Source organism: Rhinoraja longicauda, chromosome 7 (genome assembly GCF_053455715.1).
Source record: "Rhinoraja longicauda isolate Sanriku21f chromosome 7, sRhiLon1.1, whole genome shotgun sequence".
NCBI lineage: Eukaryota > Metazoa > Chordata > Chondrichthyes > Rajiformes > Arhynchobatidae > Rhinoraja > Rhinoraja longicauda.
Window position 1 is genome coordinate 13,326,565 of NC_135959.1, and position 20,607 is coordinate 13,347,171.

Here is a 20,607-nt window from a genome sequence, read left to right on the forward strand (position 1 = left end):
GAAGATTCCAACAAGGGGACATAACTTTAGAATTGAGGGACAAAAGTTTAGGGGTAACATGAGGGGTAATTTCTTTACTCAGAGGGTGGTGGCTGTATGGAATGGGCTTCCGGTGGAAGTGGTGGAGGCAGGCTCGATTTTATTATTTAAGAGTAAATTGGATAGGTATATGGATGAGAGGGGATTGGAGGGTTATGGTCTGAGAGCAGGTAGATGAGACTAGGTCAGAGAGAGTGGTCGGCGTGGACTGGTAGGGCCGAACGGGCCTGTTTCCGTGCTGTAGTTGTTATATGGTTATATGGTTAGATGGTTAAATGTGGGGAGAGAGGGAGAGAGATTTAAGTTTCTGACCTCTGGTGCTGTCTGTGTGAAGCATCCATGTTGGCCCCATCACCACATGGATTGTCTTGTGTGATCCAGTTGCCTCCCACAACACGAGGAACATGCTGGCTGCTAGTTTAATTGGTTACTACAAGTTACCCCTAGAGTGGAAGTAGGTACTAGACTCTGGGAGGAGTTGACGATTAGTACGGTTGTCAGGTGTTATGGGGGAGAACGCAGGAGAATGGGTTGAGAGGGAAAGATAGGTCAGCCATGATTGAATGGTGGACTCAACTTGATGGGCTGAATGGCCTAAATCTGCTCATATGAACTTCTGATAATGTGAGGAGATTTTTTAACAATTGTAATTAATGTATGATTAGTAGAAATGGCTTCACATTGGTCATACCTGGAAACCCCCAGGTTATATCCAGCCGCTGCCCCTCTCCACATCCCCAAAGGGCCTTGATGTCAATTGTATTATTTTCCTGTATCCCTGAATCCCTAAAGTTATTCCCTGTAGTTCAGATGTCATCTGTGGAACTTTTTGACTCTGTGAGCTATGCAGCGGCAATAGACAATAGACAATAGGTGCAGCAGTAGGCCATTCGGCCCTTCAAGCCAGCACCACCATTCAATGTGATCATGGCTGATCATTCTCAATCAGTACCCCGTTCCTGCCTTCTCCCCATACAACCTGACTCCGCTATCCTTAAGAGCTCTATCTAGCTCTATCTAGGCAGAGGTAGAGTTGCTGCCGTACAGAGCTTGCAGCGCCAGAGACCCAGGTTCGATCCCGACTACGGGTGCCGTCTGTACAGAGTATTGTATGTTCTCCCCGTGACCGCATGGGCTTTCTCCGAGATCTTCGGTTTCGTCCCACACACCAAAGACGTACAGGTTTGTAGGTTAATTGGCTTGGTAAATGTAAGAATTGTCCTTAATGTGTGTAGGATAGTGTTAATAGGCGGGGATCGCTGGTCGGCACGGACCCGGTGGGCCGAAGGGCCTGTTTCCGCGCAGTATCTCTAAACTAAATTATGCCTTTCATTTAGATCATTTGCTATTTTTAAAAAATTGCTTCTTTTAACAAATTGGATACAGTTTGACTCTGCGGTTTTTATTTTATGCACAGTAGCTCATGTTTATTAATCCATCCTTCAGGATTTACACACACTTTAAAAAAAATTCTTGCCTAGTAAAAATAATTAAAGTATAATGTGTACAGCTCAGCAATCTCAATGCATCTACCCATTGACAGTTTAATTAACATGTCAAAACTTAAATATGATTTCATTCAGCGGAGTAAGTCAGGCGACCTGGCGTGATATTTCCATACGGGAAAGTGACAGTGTTAGTGAAACAGTCGTTTTGTAATGGGCTGTTTTTCATCTGCCTGAGTGGTGTGATGCATTGTCGTAAATGGGTTTATATTAATAAACCCTTTGAAAAGCCCTGCTTAATATGTTAAGGCCTTCAAGCATCATTAGTGTTTGTAGGGAATAGTAGTGCAATAGCTATTGCTCTGGACCTGTAACCGGAGACCTGAAGTAATGAACAGGACGTCTGGGTTCAAATCCCACTTCAGCAGTTGGTGAGCTTTTAACGCCATCAGTCTGAAGAAGGGTCTCGACCCGATACGTCACCCATTCCTTCTCTCCAGAGATGGCTGCCTGTCCCGCTGAGTTACACCAGCATTTTGTGCCTATCGTGAGTTTTTAAATTCAGTTAAACACATCCATAATTTTTAAAAACCTATTATTGGTGAAGGTGACCATAATTGTTTGAAAATAATCTATCTCACTCACTAATGCCCAAAGTGGCTGCCTTTGGCCACTCTGTTACTCCAGACGCTATGTCCTCTGGTTGACCACTATCTGCTGCGCAAACCATTCCATCATACTAGAAACATAGGTGCAGGAGTAGGCCATCGAGCCAACATCGCCATTCAACATGATCATGGCTGATCATCTAAAATCAGTTCCCCGTTCATGCTTTCTCCCCATATCCCTTGATTCCTTTAGCCCGAAGAGCTAAATCTAACTCTCTCTTGATAACATCCAGTGAATTTTGCCTGCACTGCCCTCTGTGGCAGAGAATTATACAGATTCACAACTCTCTGGGTGAAAAAGTTTTTCCTCATGTCACTCCTAAATGGCCTACCCCTTTTTCTCAAACCGTGTCCCCTGGTTCTGAACGTCCCCCAACAACGAGAACATTTTTCCGAGCTGTGTGCTGTGACAAGAGCTTCAAGCCAGTGCTCAACACCATCCTCTCAAGGGCAATTCCTTTTGGTGAATCCACAAGCTCAATCTGCACCAGCTTCACAAATACTGTGGCCATGCGCGCAGGTCGGACGCTGGAAGCATCACATCTTGGTTTGGGAACAGCTCCATCCAAGACCTCAAGAAATTGCAGAGAATTGTGGATGGCAGCCCAGACCATCACACAAACCAACCTCCCTTCCACTGACTCCATTTACACCTCACGTTGCCCCGGCAAGGCCAGCAGCATAATCCAGGATGAATAATCAATGGCATCCTGGCCATTCCCTCTTTCCCCACTCCCATCGGGCAAAAGGTATAGAAGTGTGAAAACGCACACCTCCAGATTCAGGGACAATTTCTTCCTAGCAGTTATCAGGCAACTGAACCATCCTACCGCAACTAGAGAGTAGTGTTGAACTACTATATACCTCATTGGTGACCCTCGGACTATCCTTGATCAGACTTTACTGGCTTTACCTTGCACTAGACATTATTCCCTTATCATGTATCTGTACACTGTGAATGGCTCGATTGTAATAGTTTATTGTCTTTCTGCTGACGGGTTAGCATGCAAGCTTTTCACTGTACCTCGGTACACGTGACAATAAACTGAACCAAATATTCTGCCATTGACTCCCCTCTTGATATCTCAAGGCCTTTCCCTGATCTGCAAAGCACAGTCATGGGCTCGCAACCCAACGATATGAATGCTAATTTCCCTAATTTCAAGTAACCCCTGCATTCCCTCTCCTCCCCCCTCCTCCACCTTGTCGGCCGCTTAGTTCCTCTGTTTGCATCCCTGTATCCTTTCGTTATCACCTCTTGTTTGCCTTCTTTGGTTAAAGGCTTCATATAATCCACGCGTACGAAGGAACAGTAGATGCTTCTTTACACTGTGGATAGACGCAAAGTGCTCGAGTAACTCAGCGGGTCAGGCGGCATCCTTGGAGAAAAGGTAACAGGTGGCGTTTTGGGGTCGAGGCCCAAAACTTCACCACTTTCCTTTTCTCCAGAGATGCTGCCTGACCCGCTGAAATTACTCCAGTGTCTCGTGTCCATCTCCACGTAATCCATGGTTTTGCCGCTCTTTGTTCCGAGTTCCATGATAATAATTTTACGAAGGTTGTGTGTATAATTGAGTGCAAGTATTTTCTCGTGCTTCCCCAGGCCGCAATGGCGAGTGACTTCGCGATCGCACGGTTTCGACATTTACAGAAGCTCTTGTTGGTCCATGGCCATTGGTGTTACTCCCGCCTCGCGAACATGGTGCTTTACTTCTTCTATAAAAACGCGGTAAGTTATTTTCTGTCGCCGGCCTTCAGCTTTATATTCACCTTTTTTTTCTTCTTTTTTTTTTTCATGCTTAAAGATTGATTTATTAGATACAACATAAAATATACAAAATAAGAGCTAACAAAGTATTTACACGCAAGTGTTCCGATGCTTGCAGAAATGTTATCTTAAAAAGTGTGTTTCAAAACTGTGCAGCAGAAATTACCAAGATAGTCCAAACAATCAGATATAAATCTGCATATAGAAATAGATGCTTTATATTCACTGAAATAACACTGAATTCACTCAAAAATGCACTGTGTTCAAAACCTCTGTTGACGGAATGGCACGATGGAATAATCACTGGAATGTTTAGTGCTTCTCCATCCCATGTCACTTTTGAAGAATGAATTGATCAGTGAACTCATTCTGTTCAGCTTCTACCTTTGAGAGAGCATCATATTCGGTCCGATATCGTTCGAGTTGCATTTTCTTTTCAGCAATTAAAGCTTGGAGCTGCTGCTGCTGCTGTGCTTCCCTTTGCTTGGCCACTGATTTCAGCAGATTTCTAGCACCTATGGCCTTCATCTTTTCATTCTCAGCTTCTTTCAGCTTTATATTCACCGTCAGTGTTATTAATAGATTTGTCCATTACCTTTGAACTCTTCGTTCCTCCCCAGATATACGGGTGTCAGCAGTGTATACACTATAGAACAATGATGAGTATCGACAGTGTGTGTAGCAAGGATGAATCTCAGCAGTGAATACTGTACAAAGTCATGGAAACATGGAGTGACACTGCATGGAATCAGGCCATTCGGCCCACTCCGGCCAACATGTCCCAGCTACACTACTCGTCCCACCTGCCCCGCGTTTGGCCCATATCCCACCAAGCCGTCCTTATCCATGTACCTGTCTAACTGTTTCTTAAACGTTGCAATAGTCCCAGCCTCAACGATCTCAATTGGCGGCTTGTTCCATACATCCACCGCCCTTTGTGTGAAAGAGTTACCCCTCAGATTCCTATTAAATCTTTTCCCCTTCACCTTAAACCTATGCCCTCTGGTCCTCGATTCACCTACTCTGAGCAAGAGACTCTGTGCATCTACCTAATCTACTCCTCTCATTAATTTATACACCTCTAAAAGATCAACCCCCATCCTCCTGCACTCCAAGGAATAGAGTCCCTTTCAAGAGAGAGTTAGATTTAGCTCTTGGTGCTAAAGGAATCAAGAGATATGGGGAAAAAGCAAGAACGGGATGATCAGCCATGATCATGTTGAATGGCCTACTCCTGCACCTATTTTTCTATGTTTCGATGTCCCAGCCCACTCAACCTCTCCCTATAGCTCAGACCCTCGTGTCTTGGCGACATCCTCGTATATAGCCAGGATGCATACGAGCAGCATATATTTTATATAGCAAGGATATGTATCAGCAGTGCATGGAGCAAGAATGGGTATTAACAGTACATGCTATATATAGCGAGTGTAAATATCAGCGGTGTATCCTACATATAGCAAGTCTGCCAAAGCCTGCAGGAACTCTTGGTTGCTAACTCCCTTTCCCATTCCTATGGCGCAGCGGTAGAGTTGCTGCCTTACAGCGAATGCAGCGCCGGAGACTCGGGTTCGATCCTGACTACGGGCGCCGTCTGTACGGAGTTTGTACGTTCTCCACGTGACCTGCGTGGGTTTTCTCCGAGATCTTCGGTTTTCTCCCACACTCCAAAAGAGGTACAGGTATGTAGGTTAATTGGCTGGGCAAATGTAAAAAATTGTCCCTAGTGGGTGTAGGATAGTGTTAATGTGCGGGGATCGCTGGGCGGCGCGGACCCGGTGGGCCGAAGGGCCTGTTTCCGCGCTGTATCTCTAAATCTAAATCTACACTGACCTTTCTGTTCTGGGCCTCCTCCATTGTCAGGGTGAGACCACATGCAAACCGGAGAAAGAGCTCCTCATATTCCACTTGGGTAGCTTACAACCCAATGGTATAAACATTGAATTCTCCAATTTTAGGTCATCTCGACAAAACATCCCCACCCATCCCTTCCTCCCATAAACGCCCCCACCCCGGACACCCCCCCCCCCCTCCCCCCCCCCCACACCCCCCCCCCCCCCACACACACACACTCCTGCTTTATTTCCCCTCCCCTCCTCCACTACCTGAGCCCTGGCTGACCGTGAACCTGTCTCTCCCCTCTCCTCCTCTCCTCCCCCTCCACCTACATTCCTAAACAATTTGCACCTCATCAATCCTCTATCTACACAATGTGCCACTCTCATACCCTTTTGTCTCGTTCATCTCTGGCCTTTGGTCAACCATCTGCCTGTCAACACCCCCCCCACCCCCCCTTGCCTTCTCCCATCCCTGCAATCAGTCGGGTTTGGACCTGAAACATCACCGATCCAAGTTCTCCAGGGATGCTGCCTGACTTGCTGAGTTACTCCAGCATTTTGTGTCTTTCCCTGGTGAACCAGCACACCTGCAGTTCAATAGACAATAGACAATAAGTGCAGGAGTAGGCCATTCAGCCCTTCGAGCCAGCACCACCATTCAATGTGATCATGGCTGATCATTCTCAATCAGTATCCCATTCCTGCCTTCTCCCCATACCCCCTGACTCCGCTATCCTTAAGAGCTCTATCTAGCTCTCTCTTCTGTATGAACATTGTATACAATATGTAACGAGGATGAATATCAACAGTGTATACTATATAATTACACAAATGAGGGGTGTTATCAGTGTATACAACATATATAGCAAGGGTGTTATCATCAGTGTATATAATATACAGCCAGGATGAATATCAGCACTATATATATAACAAGGATGAGAATCTGTAGTGTACACAAGATAAAGTGGCAGTCAGTCTGAAGAAGGGTCTCGACCCGAAACGTCACCCAATCCCTCTCTCCGAGATGCTGCCTGACCTGCTGAATCTCAATTCCAACTTTATCAGCCTGTTAATAACATTGTAAGGGGTTACAATAAAGATTGCATGCTGGCCAAAGAGGTATGAAAAGAATGAAGTTTCCTTTATCGACACAAATGTAATAAGATTATTTAAAAAACTGATTGCCATCTCCCACGATCACCCACAAAGCCTTTTACAGACAAGAATTGCGGTTGAAGTCTAGTCGTTGCTGGAGCCAAGCCAGTCAATTCACATGCAGATGGTCCAATAAACAACTGTAATAACAACCAGATAATCTGTTTTTGATCTTGCTTCAGTGAGAACTATTGACAGGGAGATAATTATTGGCAGGGAGATAACTATTGACAGGGGGATAACTATTGGCAGGGAGATAACTATTGTCAGGGAGATAACTATTGACAGGGGGATAACTATTGACAAGGGGATAACTATTGGCAGGGAGATAACTATTGTCGGGGAGATAACTATTGGCAGGGATATAACTATTGTCAGGGAGATAACTATTGACGGGGAGATAACTATTGTCAGGGAGATAACTATTGACGGGGAGATAACTATTGTCAGGGAGATAACTATTGACAAGGGGATAACTATTGACAGAGGGATAACTATTGACAGGGGGACCATCCCCTGCTTCTTGAATGGGCACTGCGGGACATTTACATCCAACCTGAGAGTGCAGATGGGGCTTCATTTCGTGTTTCACTCAAAATATGGCACCTCTAACAGTGGAACATTCCCTCAGTGGCATGGCTGAATGCCAGCCTGGAGTTTTCTGTTTAATTTAGTTTAGAGATACAGCGCGGAAACAGGCCCTTCGGCCCACCGAGTCCGCCACGACCAGCGATCCCCGCACGTTAACACTACCCTGCACTCGCTAGGGACAGTTTTACATTTCTACCAAGCCAATTAACCGACTAAACTGTACGTCTTGGGAGTGTGGGAGGAAACCGAAGATCTCGGCGAAAACCCACACAGGTCCAGGGGAGAAGGTACAAACTCCGTACAGACGGCGCCTGTAGTCAGACCCTGGTCTCTGGCACTGTAACGCAGCAGATTTACCGCTACGCCACCATGCCGCTCACTGAGTTCTGTGTTCAGGTCTCTGCTGTGGGATTTGATCCAACATTTGTGACTGGATAGGGAGACTGCCACCCACTGTGTCACAAGTGACATATACAAAGACTTCAGTGAATAGTAGACACGGATAACATTGAATTGTAACTGCACCAGTCATATAATACTCTTCTGGATAATCCTGCAGGGTGTAGCTAGACTGCGTGCATGAAGTCTGCTGAACTTAATGTGTGGATTAATAAGACTTTAAGGTGAGGGGCAAAGATTTAAAGGGAACCTGAGGGGTAACTTTTTTACTCAAAGTGACCTGGGTGTATGGAACGAGCTGCCGGAGCAGGTAATTGAGGCAGGTGCTAGCGCAACATTTAAAAATCATTTAGGCAGGTACATGGACTTCATTTGCTCCTCACTCGCCAAAACAAGATGGCCACCGGCAGCGCCGCAGCCCGCCCGGCCTCAGTCGTTCCCTCTCCCCTCCCCTCTCCCCTCACACCTCCCCCCTCTCCCCTCACACCTCCCCTCTCTCCCCTGTCACCTCGCCACTCCCCTCTCCTCTCGCCCAGCCCCGGTCCCGCCCCGGCAGACACTCACACGAAATTGGAGGAACAGCACCTCATATTTCGCTTGGGCAGCTTGCAGCTCAGCGGTATGAACATTGACTTCTCCAACTTTAGATAGTTCCTCTGTCCCTCTCTTCCCCTCCCCCTTCCCAGTTCTCCCTCTATCTTCCTGTCTCCACCTATATCCTTCCTTTGTACCGCCCCCCTGACATCAGTCTGAAGATGGGTCTCGACCCGAAACATCACCCATTCCCTCTCTCCTGAGATGCTGCCTGACCTGCTGAGTTACTCCAGCATTTTGTGAATACCTTAGATAGCCCTCTTAATGATAGCAGAGTCAGGGGAGAGGGCAGGAACGGGGTACTGATTGTGAATGATCAGCCATGATCAAATTGAATGGGGTTGCTGGCTCAAAGGGCCGAATGGCCTACTCCTGCACCGATTGTCTATTGTTTATTGTCTATTGTCAATAACTTTCTTCAACCCTGATGAAAGGACATTGGTGACTCTGTTTCCCCAGATTCTCCCTCGATTTACGCAATCCAAAACACCTAGACCTCACGAGCACAGAGTTTCAAATTCAGAGTCATAGAGTCAGACAGCAAAGAAATGGCCTCCGTGAACGGACAGAGTCTTTTACACAGAGTAAGGGAGTCAAGAACCAGAGGACAATGGTTTAAGGGGAGAGGGGAAAGATTTAATAGGAACCTAAATGGCAATATTTTCACTCAGAGGATGGTGGATATGGGGAATGAGCTGATGGAGGAGGTAGTTGAGGCAGGTAAAATAACGACATTTAAATGACACTTGAAAAGGTACATGGTTAGGAAAGGTCCAGAGGGATATGGACCAAACACGGGCAAATGGGGCTGGCTTAGACATGGCACGGACGAGTTGGGCCAAAGGGCATATTTCCGTGCTGTACAGGTCTATGACTCCATTATGCCAACCTTTATGCTCATCTACACTAATCCCATTTGCCCGCATTTATGTTTCTATGCCGTGCTTATTGATGTGATGTTTAAAAGCCTCTAAAGCGTATTCATATCTGATCCCACAACCTCCTCTGGCAACGTGTTCCAGATATCACCCATTCTCTGTGTAAAGCAAATCAATTACCCCAAAATCCCCTTTAAATCTCCCACCTATCTCATTGAACCCAAGCCCTCTTGTTATGTTACCCTTACCTTGGGAAAAAGATGTTGACGGAATAGGTGGGAGATCACCTGTGTGTGCCTCTCATCATCTTACGTACCTCGATCAGGTCACCCCTCAGCCTTCTTTCTCCAGTGAAAACCAAGCCAGCCTATTCAATCTTTCCTGATAACTAGTGGGACGAGTGTAGCTGTGGGCAAGTTGGCCGAAGGGCCTGTTTCCACGTTGTCTCACCCTATGACTCTAACTAAGGTCATCCAATCCAGGCAACGTCCAAGTGAAACTCTCCAATACAATCTCGTTGCGTCCTGCAGCATAGGGACCGATAGCATAAAGATTTGTCCCACCCTCTCTCAGGCCATTTACCTTTCTTAAATTATTGAATTAACATATGTTTCGAAATGCATGCTATTTTTTTTTCCAAGCGCTGTAACTTGAACTTGTTGACCTGGACGCGCAAATGTGAATCCCGCCGTGACTTCTGGGGAAATTAACATTCAAATAATTAGATCAGTGGTGGACGATGAATCTAAAAGATTGTCATTAAAAACTAATTTGTGGATGTCCTTTGGTAAGGGATACCCACTGCCCCCTTCCCCAGTCTGGCTTGCGTTTGATGCTTCAATTCCTGCAAAATAACCTGGCTCAGGCGACTAGTTCAAAGGCAGGCGCGAGTAGGGTAAATGCTAGCCTTGTCGCTAACGCACACTCACATCACACGAATGAAAAACAGGCACGTTCATTAACTGCATTACAGCTCTCCATTATGACCCACTGATGTGCAGAATCAGGAGTTGGCACAGTTCCTTTGTGTCCTTTGATTCTGAAAACCACGATTCATCTTCATGCTCCTCTGACTGAGTGCGGCTGATAATCTACTTGCTAGTCTGCCTCTCCTTACCATCATATAACCTGCTTTCATATAAATGTCACACGTCACAGAGGCACAATAACAAAATGCCCCAAATATAATTTTAGTTAGCATCACTTGCACTTTGACAATAGACAATAGACAATAGGTGCAGGAGGAGGCCATTCGGCCCTTCGAGCCAGCACCGCCATTCAATGTGATCATGGCTGATCATTCTCAATCAGTACCCCGTTCCTGCCTTCTCCCCATACCCCCTGACTCCGCTATCCTTAAGAGCTCTATCTAGAGCTATTCCTACAAAACCTTATAATTTAGTTTAGTTTAGAGATACAGCGCGGAAACAGGCCCTTCGGCCCACCGGGTCCGCGCCGACCAGCGATCCCCGCCCATTAACGTTATCCTACACCCACTAGGGACAATTTACATTTTATACCAAGCCAGTTAATTTACAAACCTGTACGTCTTTGGAGTGTGGGAGGAAACCGAAGATCTCGGAGAAAACCCACGCAGGACACGGGGAGAACATACAAACTCCGTACAGACAGCGCCCGGAGTCGGGATCGAACCCAGGTGTCCGGCGCTGCATTCGCTGGAAGGCAGCAACTCTACCGCTGCGCCACACTTGTCGCAACTTTAACATCTCCATTCTGCTTTCAATTTTTTTTATATTTACTTCAGAAACTGTAGCCGTGATTTAATTTCCCAAAGGTGAGACTTCCGCTGACTCAGTTACTGTAGATTGTGCATGCTAGTTCACCTTCACTATATATATCTAGCGTCACATTCACTATGCATGCTGCACATTCCACACACGATCCAGTCCGGTTCTTCACTCCCACCTTGCAGGCAGGTAACAATAAGTGCTATCGTCTTCACAGTCTGGTCTCGGTCCGCCTGCAAGGCAGCGACCGGCAGCGTACATAGTCAAGGTGGGAGTGAAGATCCGGACTGGATCGTGTGTGGAATGTGCAGCATGCATAGTGAATGTGACGCTATATATATATAGTGAAGGTGAACTAGCATGCACAATCTACATCCTTCCTCTCAAGGAAAGAATACATAATAAAATAAAGATACAGTAGTTGCCGTGAATCTTATAATATATATATCACCGCTTATGTGCGACTAACAGTTACCTTGTGTTAGCAGTTTATTACTAAACTCAACAAGCACATATCACAAGATTGGCTTTGATACCTTTTTGTTTTCAGATGTTTGTTGCCCTCCTTTTCTGGTATCAGTTCTTCTGCGGATTTTCGGGTTCGACAATGATCGACCAGTGGTACCTTATCTTCTTCAACCTTCTGTTTTCATCTGTGCCCCAACTCATCACTGGAATACTCGATAAAGATGTTTCAGCAGAAACCTTGGTGGCCTTACCTCACCTGTATAAAAGTGGGCAGAAATCTGAGGTAAGATAATGGCTTACGTAGATATATAAGAAGATAGACACAAAATGCTGGAGTAATTCAGCGGGTCAAGCAGCATCTCTGGAGATGCTCTCCTTTCCTTTTCTCCAGAGATGCTGCCTGATCCGCTGAGTTACTCCAGCATTTTGTGCATGTATATTTTTCCATTTAGTTTCAGTTTAGTTTATTGTCATGTGCACCAGTTGCCTGATAACAGCTGGGAAGAAACTGTCCCTGAATCTGGAGGTGTGCATTTTCACACTTCTATATCTTTTTACCCGATGGGAGAGGGGAGAAGAGGGAGTAGCCAGGGTGCGACTCGACCTTGATTATGCTGCTGGCCTTGCCAAGACAGCATGAGGTATAAGTATCTTCCCATCCCCTCCCCTCTCTGCGTTCCGCAGAGACCGTTCCCTCCGTAACTCCCTGGTCCACTCGTCCCTTCCTACCCAAACCACCCCAACCCCGGGCACTTTCCCCTGCAGCCGCACGAGATGCAACACCTGTCCCTTTACCTCCCCCCTCAACTCCATCCAAGGACCCAAACAGTCTTTCCAGGTGAGACAAAGGTTCACCTGCACCTCCTCCAACCTCATCTATTGCATCCGCTGCTCTAGATGTCAACTTATTTACATCGGCGAAACCAAGCGCAGACTCGGCGATCGCTTCGCTGAACACCTGCGCTCGGTCCGCATTAACCAAACTGATCTCCCGGTGGCCGAGCACTTCAACTCCCCCTCCCATTCCCAGTCTGACCTTTCTGTCATGGGCTTCCTCCAGTGCCATAGTGAGGCCCACCGGAAATTGGAGGAACAGCACCTCATATTTCGCCTGGGCAGTTTGCAGCCCAGCGGTATGAACATCGACTTCTCCAACTTTAGATAGTTCCTCTGTCCCTCCCTTCCCCTCCTCCTTCCCAGATCTCCCTCTATCTTCCTGTCTCCACCTATATCCTTCCTTTGTCCCGCCCCCCTGACATCAGTCTGAAGAAGGGTCTCGACCCGAAACGTCACCCATTCCTTCTCTCCCGAGATGCTGCCTGACCTGCTGAGTTACTCCAGCATTTTGTGAATAAATAGATGGAAGGGAGGTTGGTTTGTGTGAATGTCTGGGCTGCGCCCACAATACACTGCTATTTCTCGCTGTCCTGAATAGAGCTGTTTTCCAAACCAAATATAACCTGGCTGTTGGCCGATTAAAGGTCGGCTAATCTAATGAATTCTGGAATTTAAAAAAACTATTGTTTTAATGTTAGGTAAAATCATTGCAAAAGGATGTGAATGCTCAACTTTTAGAGGCTGAATTCAACCATCTTTACTGGTCTGGCCTACAATGGTGTAGGTAGTAGAGCTGCTGCCTCACAGCTCCATCAACCCAAGTTTGGTCCTGACCTCCATTTCTGCCCGTGTGCAGTTTGCATGCTCTCCCTGTCACTGCGAGATTGATAGATTCTTGATCAGTTACGAATGTCAGAGGTTATGGGGAGAAGGCGGGAGAATAGGGTTGAGAGGAAGAGATAGATCAGCCACGATTGAATGACTTGATGGGCCGAATGGCCTAATTCTGCACCTAGCACTTCCTAGCATGAAACCAACCTGTTCAATTGCCTTGAACAAAAGACAGTGCTGGAGGAACTCAGTGGGTCTATGGAGCAAATGAACAGATGACGATTTGGGTTGGGACCCTTCTCCTGACGGCTGTCAATTGCCTTGTATACACTGGAATTTAGAAGGATGAGAGGAGATCTTATTGAAACGTATAAGATTATTAAGGGGTTGGACACGTTAGAGGCAGGAAACATGTTCCCAATGTTGGGGGAGTCCAGAACAAGGGGCCACAGTTTAAGAATAAGGGGTAGACCATTTAGAACTGAGATGAGGAAAACAAAAATCAGTCAGAGAGTTGTGAATCTGTGGAATTCTCTGCCTCAGAAGGCAGTGGAGGCCAGTTCTCTGAATGCATTCAAGAGAGAGCTAGATAGAGCTCTTAAGGATAGCGGAGTCAGGGGGTATGGGGAGAAGGCAGGAACAGGGTACTGATTGAGAATGATCAGCCATGATCACATTGAATGGCGGCGCTGGCTTGAAGGGCCGAATGGCCTCCTCCTGCACCTATTATCTATTGTCTATTGTCTATTGTTCTTCCAGGAATACAAGCCATACATGTTCTGGATGAACATGATTGATGCTCTCTACCAAAGTCTTGTCTGCTTCTTCTTTCCATATCTGGTATGTTATTTTCTTATTATTATTCCATCAAAGTAAACTCAAATACTTTTGAGCAAGAGTGAAGCACAGCTGTGAAACATTTTCTCGGTTTCACTCTTGTAGGCTTACCAGGATTCGGATGTTGATGTATTTACTTGGGGAACACCTATAACCACGCTGGCTCTGTTGACCATCATAATGCACCTCTGCATTGAAACTAAAACATGGGTAAGGTGTTGCGATTTACCTGCAGTATTCTTTTCCATTTGGCGTGCCGAGCCACCCATACGTATTGTTCGTAAATTGTGGGCAAACTTCCTTCATTTTAACCCTGAGCACCGAACGCCTCACGATCCTTACCATTGCAAATTCCGTCCCATTGACAACTAGTTCCATGTCCGGTTGCTAAACACTTTGGTAACTCACCTTCCCATTCCCACACTGACCTTTCTGGCCTGGGCCTCCTCCATCATTAAAGTGTGGCCCAACGCAAATTGGAGGAACAGCGCCTCATATTTCGCTTGTGCAGCTTAGACCCCAGCGGTATGAATATTGACCTCTAACTTCAAGTGATCCTTGCCTTTCCTCTCTCTCCATCCCTCCCACTTCCCAGTTCTCCTACCAGTCTGGACTGTCCCGGTTAAATTTTATCTCTGTTTGCTTTGTTGTTACCTCCTGCCAGCTAACAATGATCTATTCTACATTTTCCTTGAACTTCACCCCCTTTGATGTCTCATTCTCACACCTCACACTTCCTTATCTCTGCATCTCCCCTTCCCCTGACACTCAGTCTGAAGAAGGGTCTCGACCCGAAACGTCACCCATTCCTTCCCTCCAGAGATGCTGCCTGTCCCGCTGAGTTACTCCAGCATTTCATGGTCTGTCTTCGGTTTAAACCAGTATCTGCAGTTCCATGTCCTCTCACCTTGTTCCTAAAATTCTTCAGAGGTGGATGTGAACATTGGCTCCTTCATGGTCGCCCTGTTAGCACAATGATCATGAATTAAAGTATAAAGGGGACTTCTACAAAATGGAGCTCGCTATTTAGATTTTTCGTCCAATGCTCCATTAATTGCCAATGTGTTTCCTCTCCAAGAGTCTGCTAATGATTATTTATCTGTCAACTGTCTTTTGGTCTGGGGCGAGATAACTCGGTAATGTAAGCTTCACCCCTGACGGCCAGTGTTCCTTTATGTTTCCAGACTTGGATGCACGTCACCTCCATTGCCTTCAGCATCGTTCTTTTCTTTACCGTCGCACTGAGCTACAATGCAGCTTGTCCAAAATGCTACCCTCCATCCAATCCCTACTGGACGATGCAGAGGTTGATGGCGGATCCAAAGTTCTATCTGATTTGTGTTGTTACTCCAGCGACAGCCTTACTACCCAGGTAATTTAAATAAGGCACTTGAAGGTGCAGTCCTCATGGAATCGGGGTTGTGCTCTGGACCATATGCATTGTGGTCAAAGCACAGAGTCTGATGAAGGGTCCCGACTCGAAACGTCACCTATCCCTTCTCTCCGGAGAGGCTGCCTGACCCGCTGAGTTAATCCAGCATTTTGTGTCTATCTGCATTGTAGACAAGCTTGGCTAACAGTTGGTTCTAAGTTAAATCAAACTTGGGAGAAAGGAACCAAACAGAAACTGTGAACAAATCAGCATTGTGAATTTTGTTTCCCAGATTTTCTGTTATAAATAAGGTGCTACCTACATTGTGATACCAGTGACCCTACAATGGCAGCAGTCCACACTGGGCCAGATCTTCCAAACATATTACATTCCCAGGACCTCTGGCCTCCCGTTGCTCCCGGAGTTTGTTGTCAGCCTATTCAGTCCCAGATCGTAGAATCGCCAACATTTATTGGCAGGGGCCTTCACCCCATGCAGTCACGTATAATGTAGAAACAAAGAACTGCAGATGCCGGTTAATATACAAAAAGGATACAAAGTGCTGGAGTATTCTCAGAAGGTTAGGCAGCATCTCGGGAGAACATGGATAGGTGACATTTCAGGTCTTCAAAAGAGGTCTGATGAAGGGTCTCGACCCGAAACGGCACCGATTCATGTTCTCCCGAGATGCTGTCTGACCCCGTTGAGCTACTCCCACACTTTGTGTATTTTTGTGTAGTCACCTACAAGATTGGAGCAGTGAACTGTTGTGCACCAAGGAATGGAAACTGAGAAAAGAAGGTTAATTTTTAAAATGAAATAATTCACGGACATGATTTAACAGCGGCATTTTAAAGTTTCAAATTTTTATCGCACTTAACGTGACTTTCTGATTCTGGCAGAAGCAAATGTCAAACTTATCCTGCAATTTATGGGGGGCTTTAAATTATAAATATAAGCCCCGTGATATCCAGTTACTCCAGCATTTCATGGTCTGTCTTCGGTTTAAACCAGTATCTGCAGTTCCTTCCTACCCATGTCCTCTCACCTTGTTCCTAAAATTCTTCAGAGGTGGATGTGAACTTATCAAGAGTGTAGTACGTTGGTGAGACACAGTGGCACGGTGGAGCACCAGTAGAGTTGCTGCCTTACAGCGCCAGAGACCCAGGTTTGATCCTGACTATGAGTGCTTGTCTGTACGGAGTTTGTACGTTCTCCGCCGTGACCTGCGTGGCTTCTCTCCAGGAGCTCCGGTTTCCTTCCGCACTCCAAAGACGTACAGGTTTGTAGGCTAATTGGCTTGGGGTAATTGTAAAATGTCCCAAGTGTGGGTAGGATAGTGTTAGTGCACAGGTATCGCTGGTCGGCGCGGACCCGGTGGGCCGAAGTGCCTGTTTCCATGCTGTGTCTCTAAATTAGATTAAACTAAACACTGTGTGACTCTGGATAATACCAGATACATCACTGTTCTCAAATTAGCATCCCGCGTATACGGACCATGAGAGCCAACCCAAATCATTCCTGCAGACCTTGCAGCAACCATTTGCACAGAAGCATTCATCATGGCTTTCAGCTGGACCAGCTGCCCAGCCCCAGTCCTAGAATGCTGCTCACTGAGGGACAAGATATTGCCAGATCACACATATTAATAGCACAGAAGCACACCCTGTGGCCCATCGTGTCTATGCCAGAACTATTTAGATGTCTCCCAATTCCCAGGCTGCAAAACCTTGGCTGCAAAACCTTGGCTGCAAAACCTTCCAAGTAATTATTCATATGTTCATGTTCATAATTGATAGGAGCAGAATTAGGCCATTCAGCCCATCAAGTCTACATCTGCTGGGTGTGTGGAACAAGTTGCCAGAGGAGGTAGTTGAGGTTGGGACTAACCCAACATCTAAGAAACAGACAGGTACATGGATAGGGCAGGTTTGCAGGTGATATGGACCACACGCAGGCAGGTGGGACTATCGTAGCTGGGACTTGTTGGCTGGTGTGGGTAAGTTGGGCCGAACGCCGTGACCTGCGTGGGTTTTCTTCGGGTGCCCCGGTTTCCTCTCACACTCCAAAGACGCGCAGGTTTGTAGGCCAATTGGCTTGGTAAAATTGTAAATTGTCTCTAGTGTGTGTCGGATAGTGTTAGCATGCGGGGATCGCTGGGCGGCGCGGACTCAGTGGGTTGAAGGGCCTGTTTCCATGCTGTATATCTAAACTAAACTAAATATTCAGGAGCTTGTCCAACACACTGGTGCAATATTATATTGCACATCACGGAGTATTTAATTTGCGAAAACTTAGCTCTTATAGTTTTATTTGTCTGATTTATATATTGCATTGGCAATATCTCCCTGCAGTAAACAAGAAACTAGAGGCTAGAAACTCACAGGCTCTAGCAGAGGTGGGGAGGTAATCATTGGTTTAGATTAGTTTAGTTTAGTTTAGAGATATAGCGTGGAAGCAGACCCTTCGGCCAACCATGTCTGCACCGACCAGCGATCCCTGCACTTTAATGCTACACACACAAGGGACAATTTACAATTTTCCCAAGCCATTTAACCTACAAACCTGTACATCTTTGGAAGTGTGGAGATCCCAGGGAAAACCCACGCTGGTCAAGGGGAGAACGTCCAAACTCTGTACAGACAGCACCCGTGGTCACGATCGAATCCAGGTCTCTGGCGCTGTACGGCAGCAACTCTACCGCCGTGCCCCTTGTCTGCATCATGCTCCTGTGACCCTTTGGACATGGGCTGACTGCATGGATATTCAGAGTACCAAGTGCTACCAAGTTCTCCCAATGGGGGCAGCATGGTGGCACAGCTGCAGAGTTGCTGCCTTACAGCACCAGAGACCCAGGTTCATTCATGACTATGGATGCTTGTCTGTACGAATCTAAACCAATTATTACCTCCCCACCTCCCGCCCCCTCTCTGCTGGAGCCAGTGACTTTCCAGCCGCTAGTTTCTCGTTTACTGCAGGAAGATATTGCCAATGCAATATATAAATCAGACAAATAAATCTATAAGAGCTAAGTTTTGCAAATTAAATACTCCGTGATGTGCAATATAATATTGCACCAGTACGTTGGGCAAGCTCCTGAATATTTAGTTTGGTTTAGATATGCAGTGCGGAAACAGGCCCTTCAACCCACAGAGTCTGCACCGACCAGTGATCCCCCACAGACTAACATGATCCTACACACACTAGGGACAATTTACAATTTTACCAAGCCAATTGTACGTTTTCCCCGTGTCCTGCGTTGGTTTACCCGGGGAGCTCCGGTTTCCTCCCACACTCCAAAGACGTACCAGTTTTGCAGGTTAATTGTCTTGGTAACATTTTTTAATTGGCCCTAGTGTGTGTAGGATAGTGTTAGTGTGAGGGGATCCCTGGTCGGGGCGGACGGTGGGCTGAAGGGCAAGTTTCCGCACTCTATCTGCAAACTACACTAAACTAAATTTGAGATGTTCCTCTACTTTCCATTTCGTGCAGTTTTGCTTTTTCATCACTCTCTCTGAAAACATTTCTCGTAGGTACCTGTACCGAGTCTTTCAAGGCACCTTGTTCCCTACTCCAACCCAGCGTGGGCGCCAACTGGACAAGCTGCACCCTGCGGTCTGGAGCCGTTTTAGCAAGTGGACCGCGCCGGGGAATTCTTCAGTCATGCCAAAGCCTGCTTCGGCACGCTCCGGAGTTGGAGTAGGTGATCCAGCGCCCAGCGACAGCCAAAGTATTCCAATGGATGATGCACGCCCAACGTCTAATGGACCCAGAAATAAGCAGACGGCACCAGAGTTACGGGAAACCAGTCTAGCTGCTCGGGAGTTTGAAGGAAATGTCAAACTCACCGTTCCAAATGGCAACTCGGCATCAATCCAAAACAGACTTTCACATGTACACAATATTCAGCACACTGAGCTGGTGACAGAACTGCCCTTTATAGAAGATGGCATACCATTGAGCCCTTACAGTGGGATTGACCGGTCAAGTGTAACTTTACCAAACTGGAAGACATTCACACCATCGATCGATGATACAACACGTTCTTTACATTCCTTGTCACAGTCACAAACATTGGAAGGCGAGATATTTGGTTACATGGAACTTGAGGGTAGAAAACTCTCTGAAGAAAGGTTTCAGAACTCTTCCATCATCTCACCCCGAATGGTTCAGCCAAAGACATCAGATGAGAGTCTTCTGGAAGAGGTTCCGTTGTGACTAAAACTCGGCTGCTTAAAGTGCCTTTGTTTTACATTTTGCACAGTATCGGATTATAGTCTTATAAGATTTTGTATTTAATATTAGATGGTCTTCTCATGAATCTTTATCAAGAGTAAAATGTATTTTATAATTTGCACATATAGAAGAATATAAGGAATAATTGTGCAAGATTTAATATATAGTTTTCTGAAATAGTGCTGTTTTCAAAATGGAGTTTGTATCACTGACTTTCTGTTTGTCAAAAGAGTCACGAACAAGGTTTTGTAACTACAACACAAGGGGACGATCATTTAAAACTGAAAAGCTTTGAAATGTTTTCTTTCAGATGGTAGCGAATCTCTATAATTTTCTGCCCCCAAAGGTGATGGTGGCCTGATCTTTCGATATATTTATGCAGATCTCTTAATAACAGTAAGATTGAGCGATTGAGGCTTAAAGGGAACTTGCACAGAAGAGGATTTGAGGTTAGTATGGATCAGCCATGTTCATATGGACTAGTGGGCAGGTTTGAAGGACCTGGTAGCGTAGTCCTGATCTTAATTTCTTGTGCTCAGGTACTCGAGATGTGTCTCATAGTCATAGAGCCATACGACGTGGAAACAGGCCCTTCGGCCCAACTTGCCCACACTGGCCAACATGTCCCAGCTACACTGGTCCCACCAGCCTGCGTTTGCTCCATATCCCTCCAAACCTGTCCTACCCATGTAAATTTGTCTCCAAACAAATGTTTTCCTTGTCATAATTTCTCCAAACTCCAGGGGAGAAACCACCTGGAACTGAAAGGACCAAATGGTAGTGAAAGGACCAAATGGTAGTGAATGGTCAGAATGGTAGTGAAAGCAGAAGTCCAGTAGGAAATGTCCGTGGATCACTACATTAGGGGACATTACTCTGTTCTCTATAAACAACACTCTGCAT

At 46.2% G+C, this 20,607-nt stretch overlaps 1 protein-coding gene across 1 annotated transcript in view; it reads left to right on the top strand.

Annotated features, from left to right (window-relative positions):
• atp10a (ATPase phospholipid transporting 10A) overlaps positions 1-19,686 on the top strand; it is a 228,889-nt gene extending 209,203 nt beyond the window's left edge. The window contains exons 16-21 of the mRNA XM_078402973.1: positions 3,756-3,881; positions 11,674-11,874; positions 14,019-14,099; positions 14,202-14,306; positions 15,281-15,468; positions 19,002-19,686. Of these exons, the coding sequence (XP_078259099.1) occupies positions 3,756-3,881; positions 11,674-11,874; positions 14,019-14,099; positions 14,202-14,306; positions 15,281-15,468; positions 19,002-19,686 (1,386 nt within the window). The remainder of the gene's footprint in view (positions 1-3,755; positions 3,882-11,673; positions 11,875-14,018; positions 14,100-14,201; positions 14,307-15,280; positions 15,469-19,001) is intronic.
• The last annotated feature ends 921 nt before the right edge of the window (positions 19,687-20,607 follow it).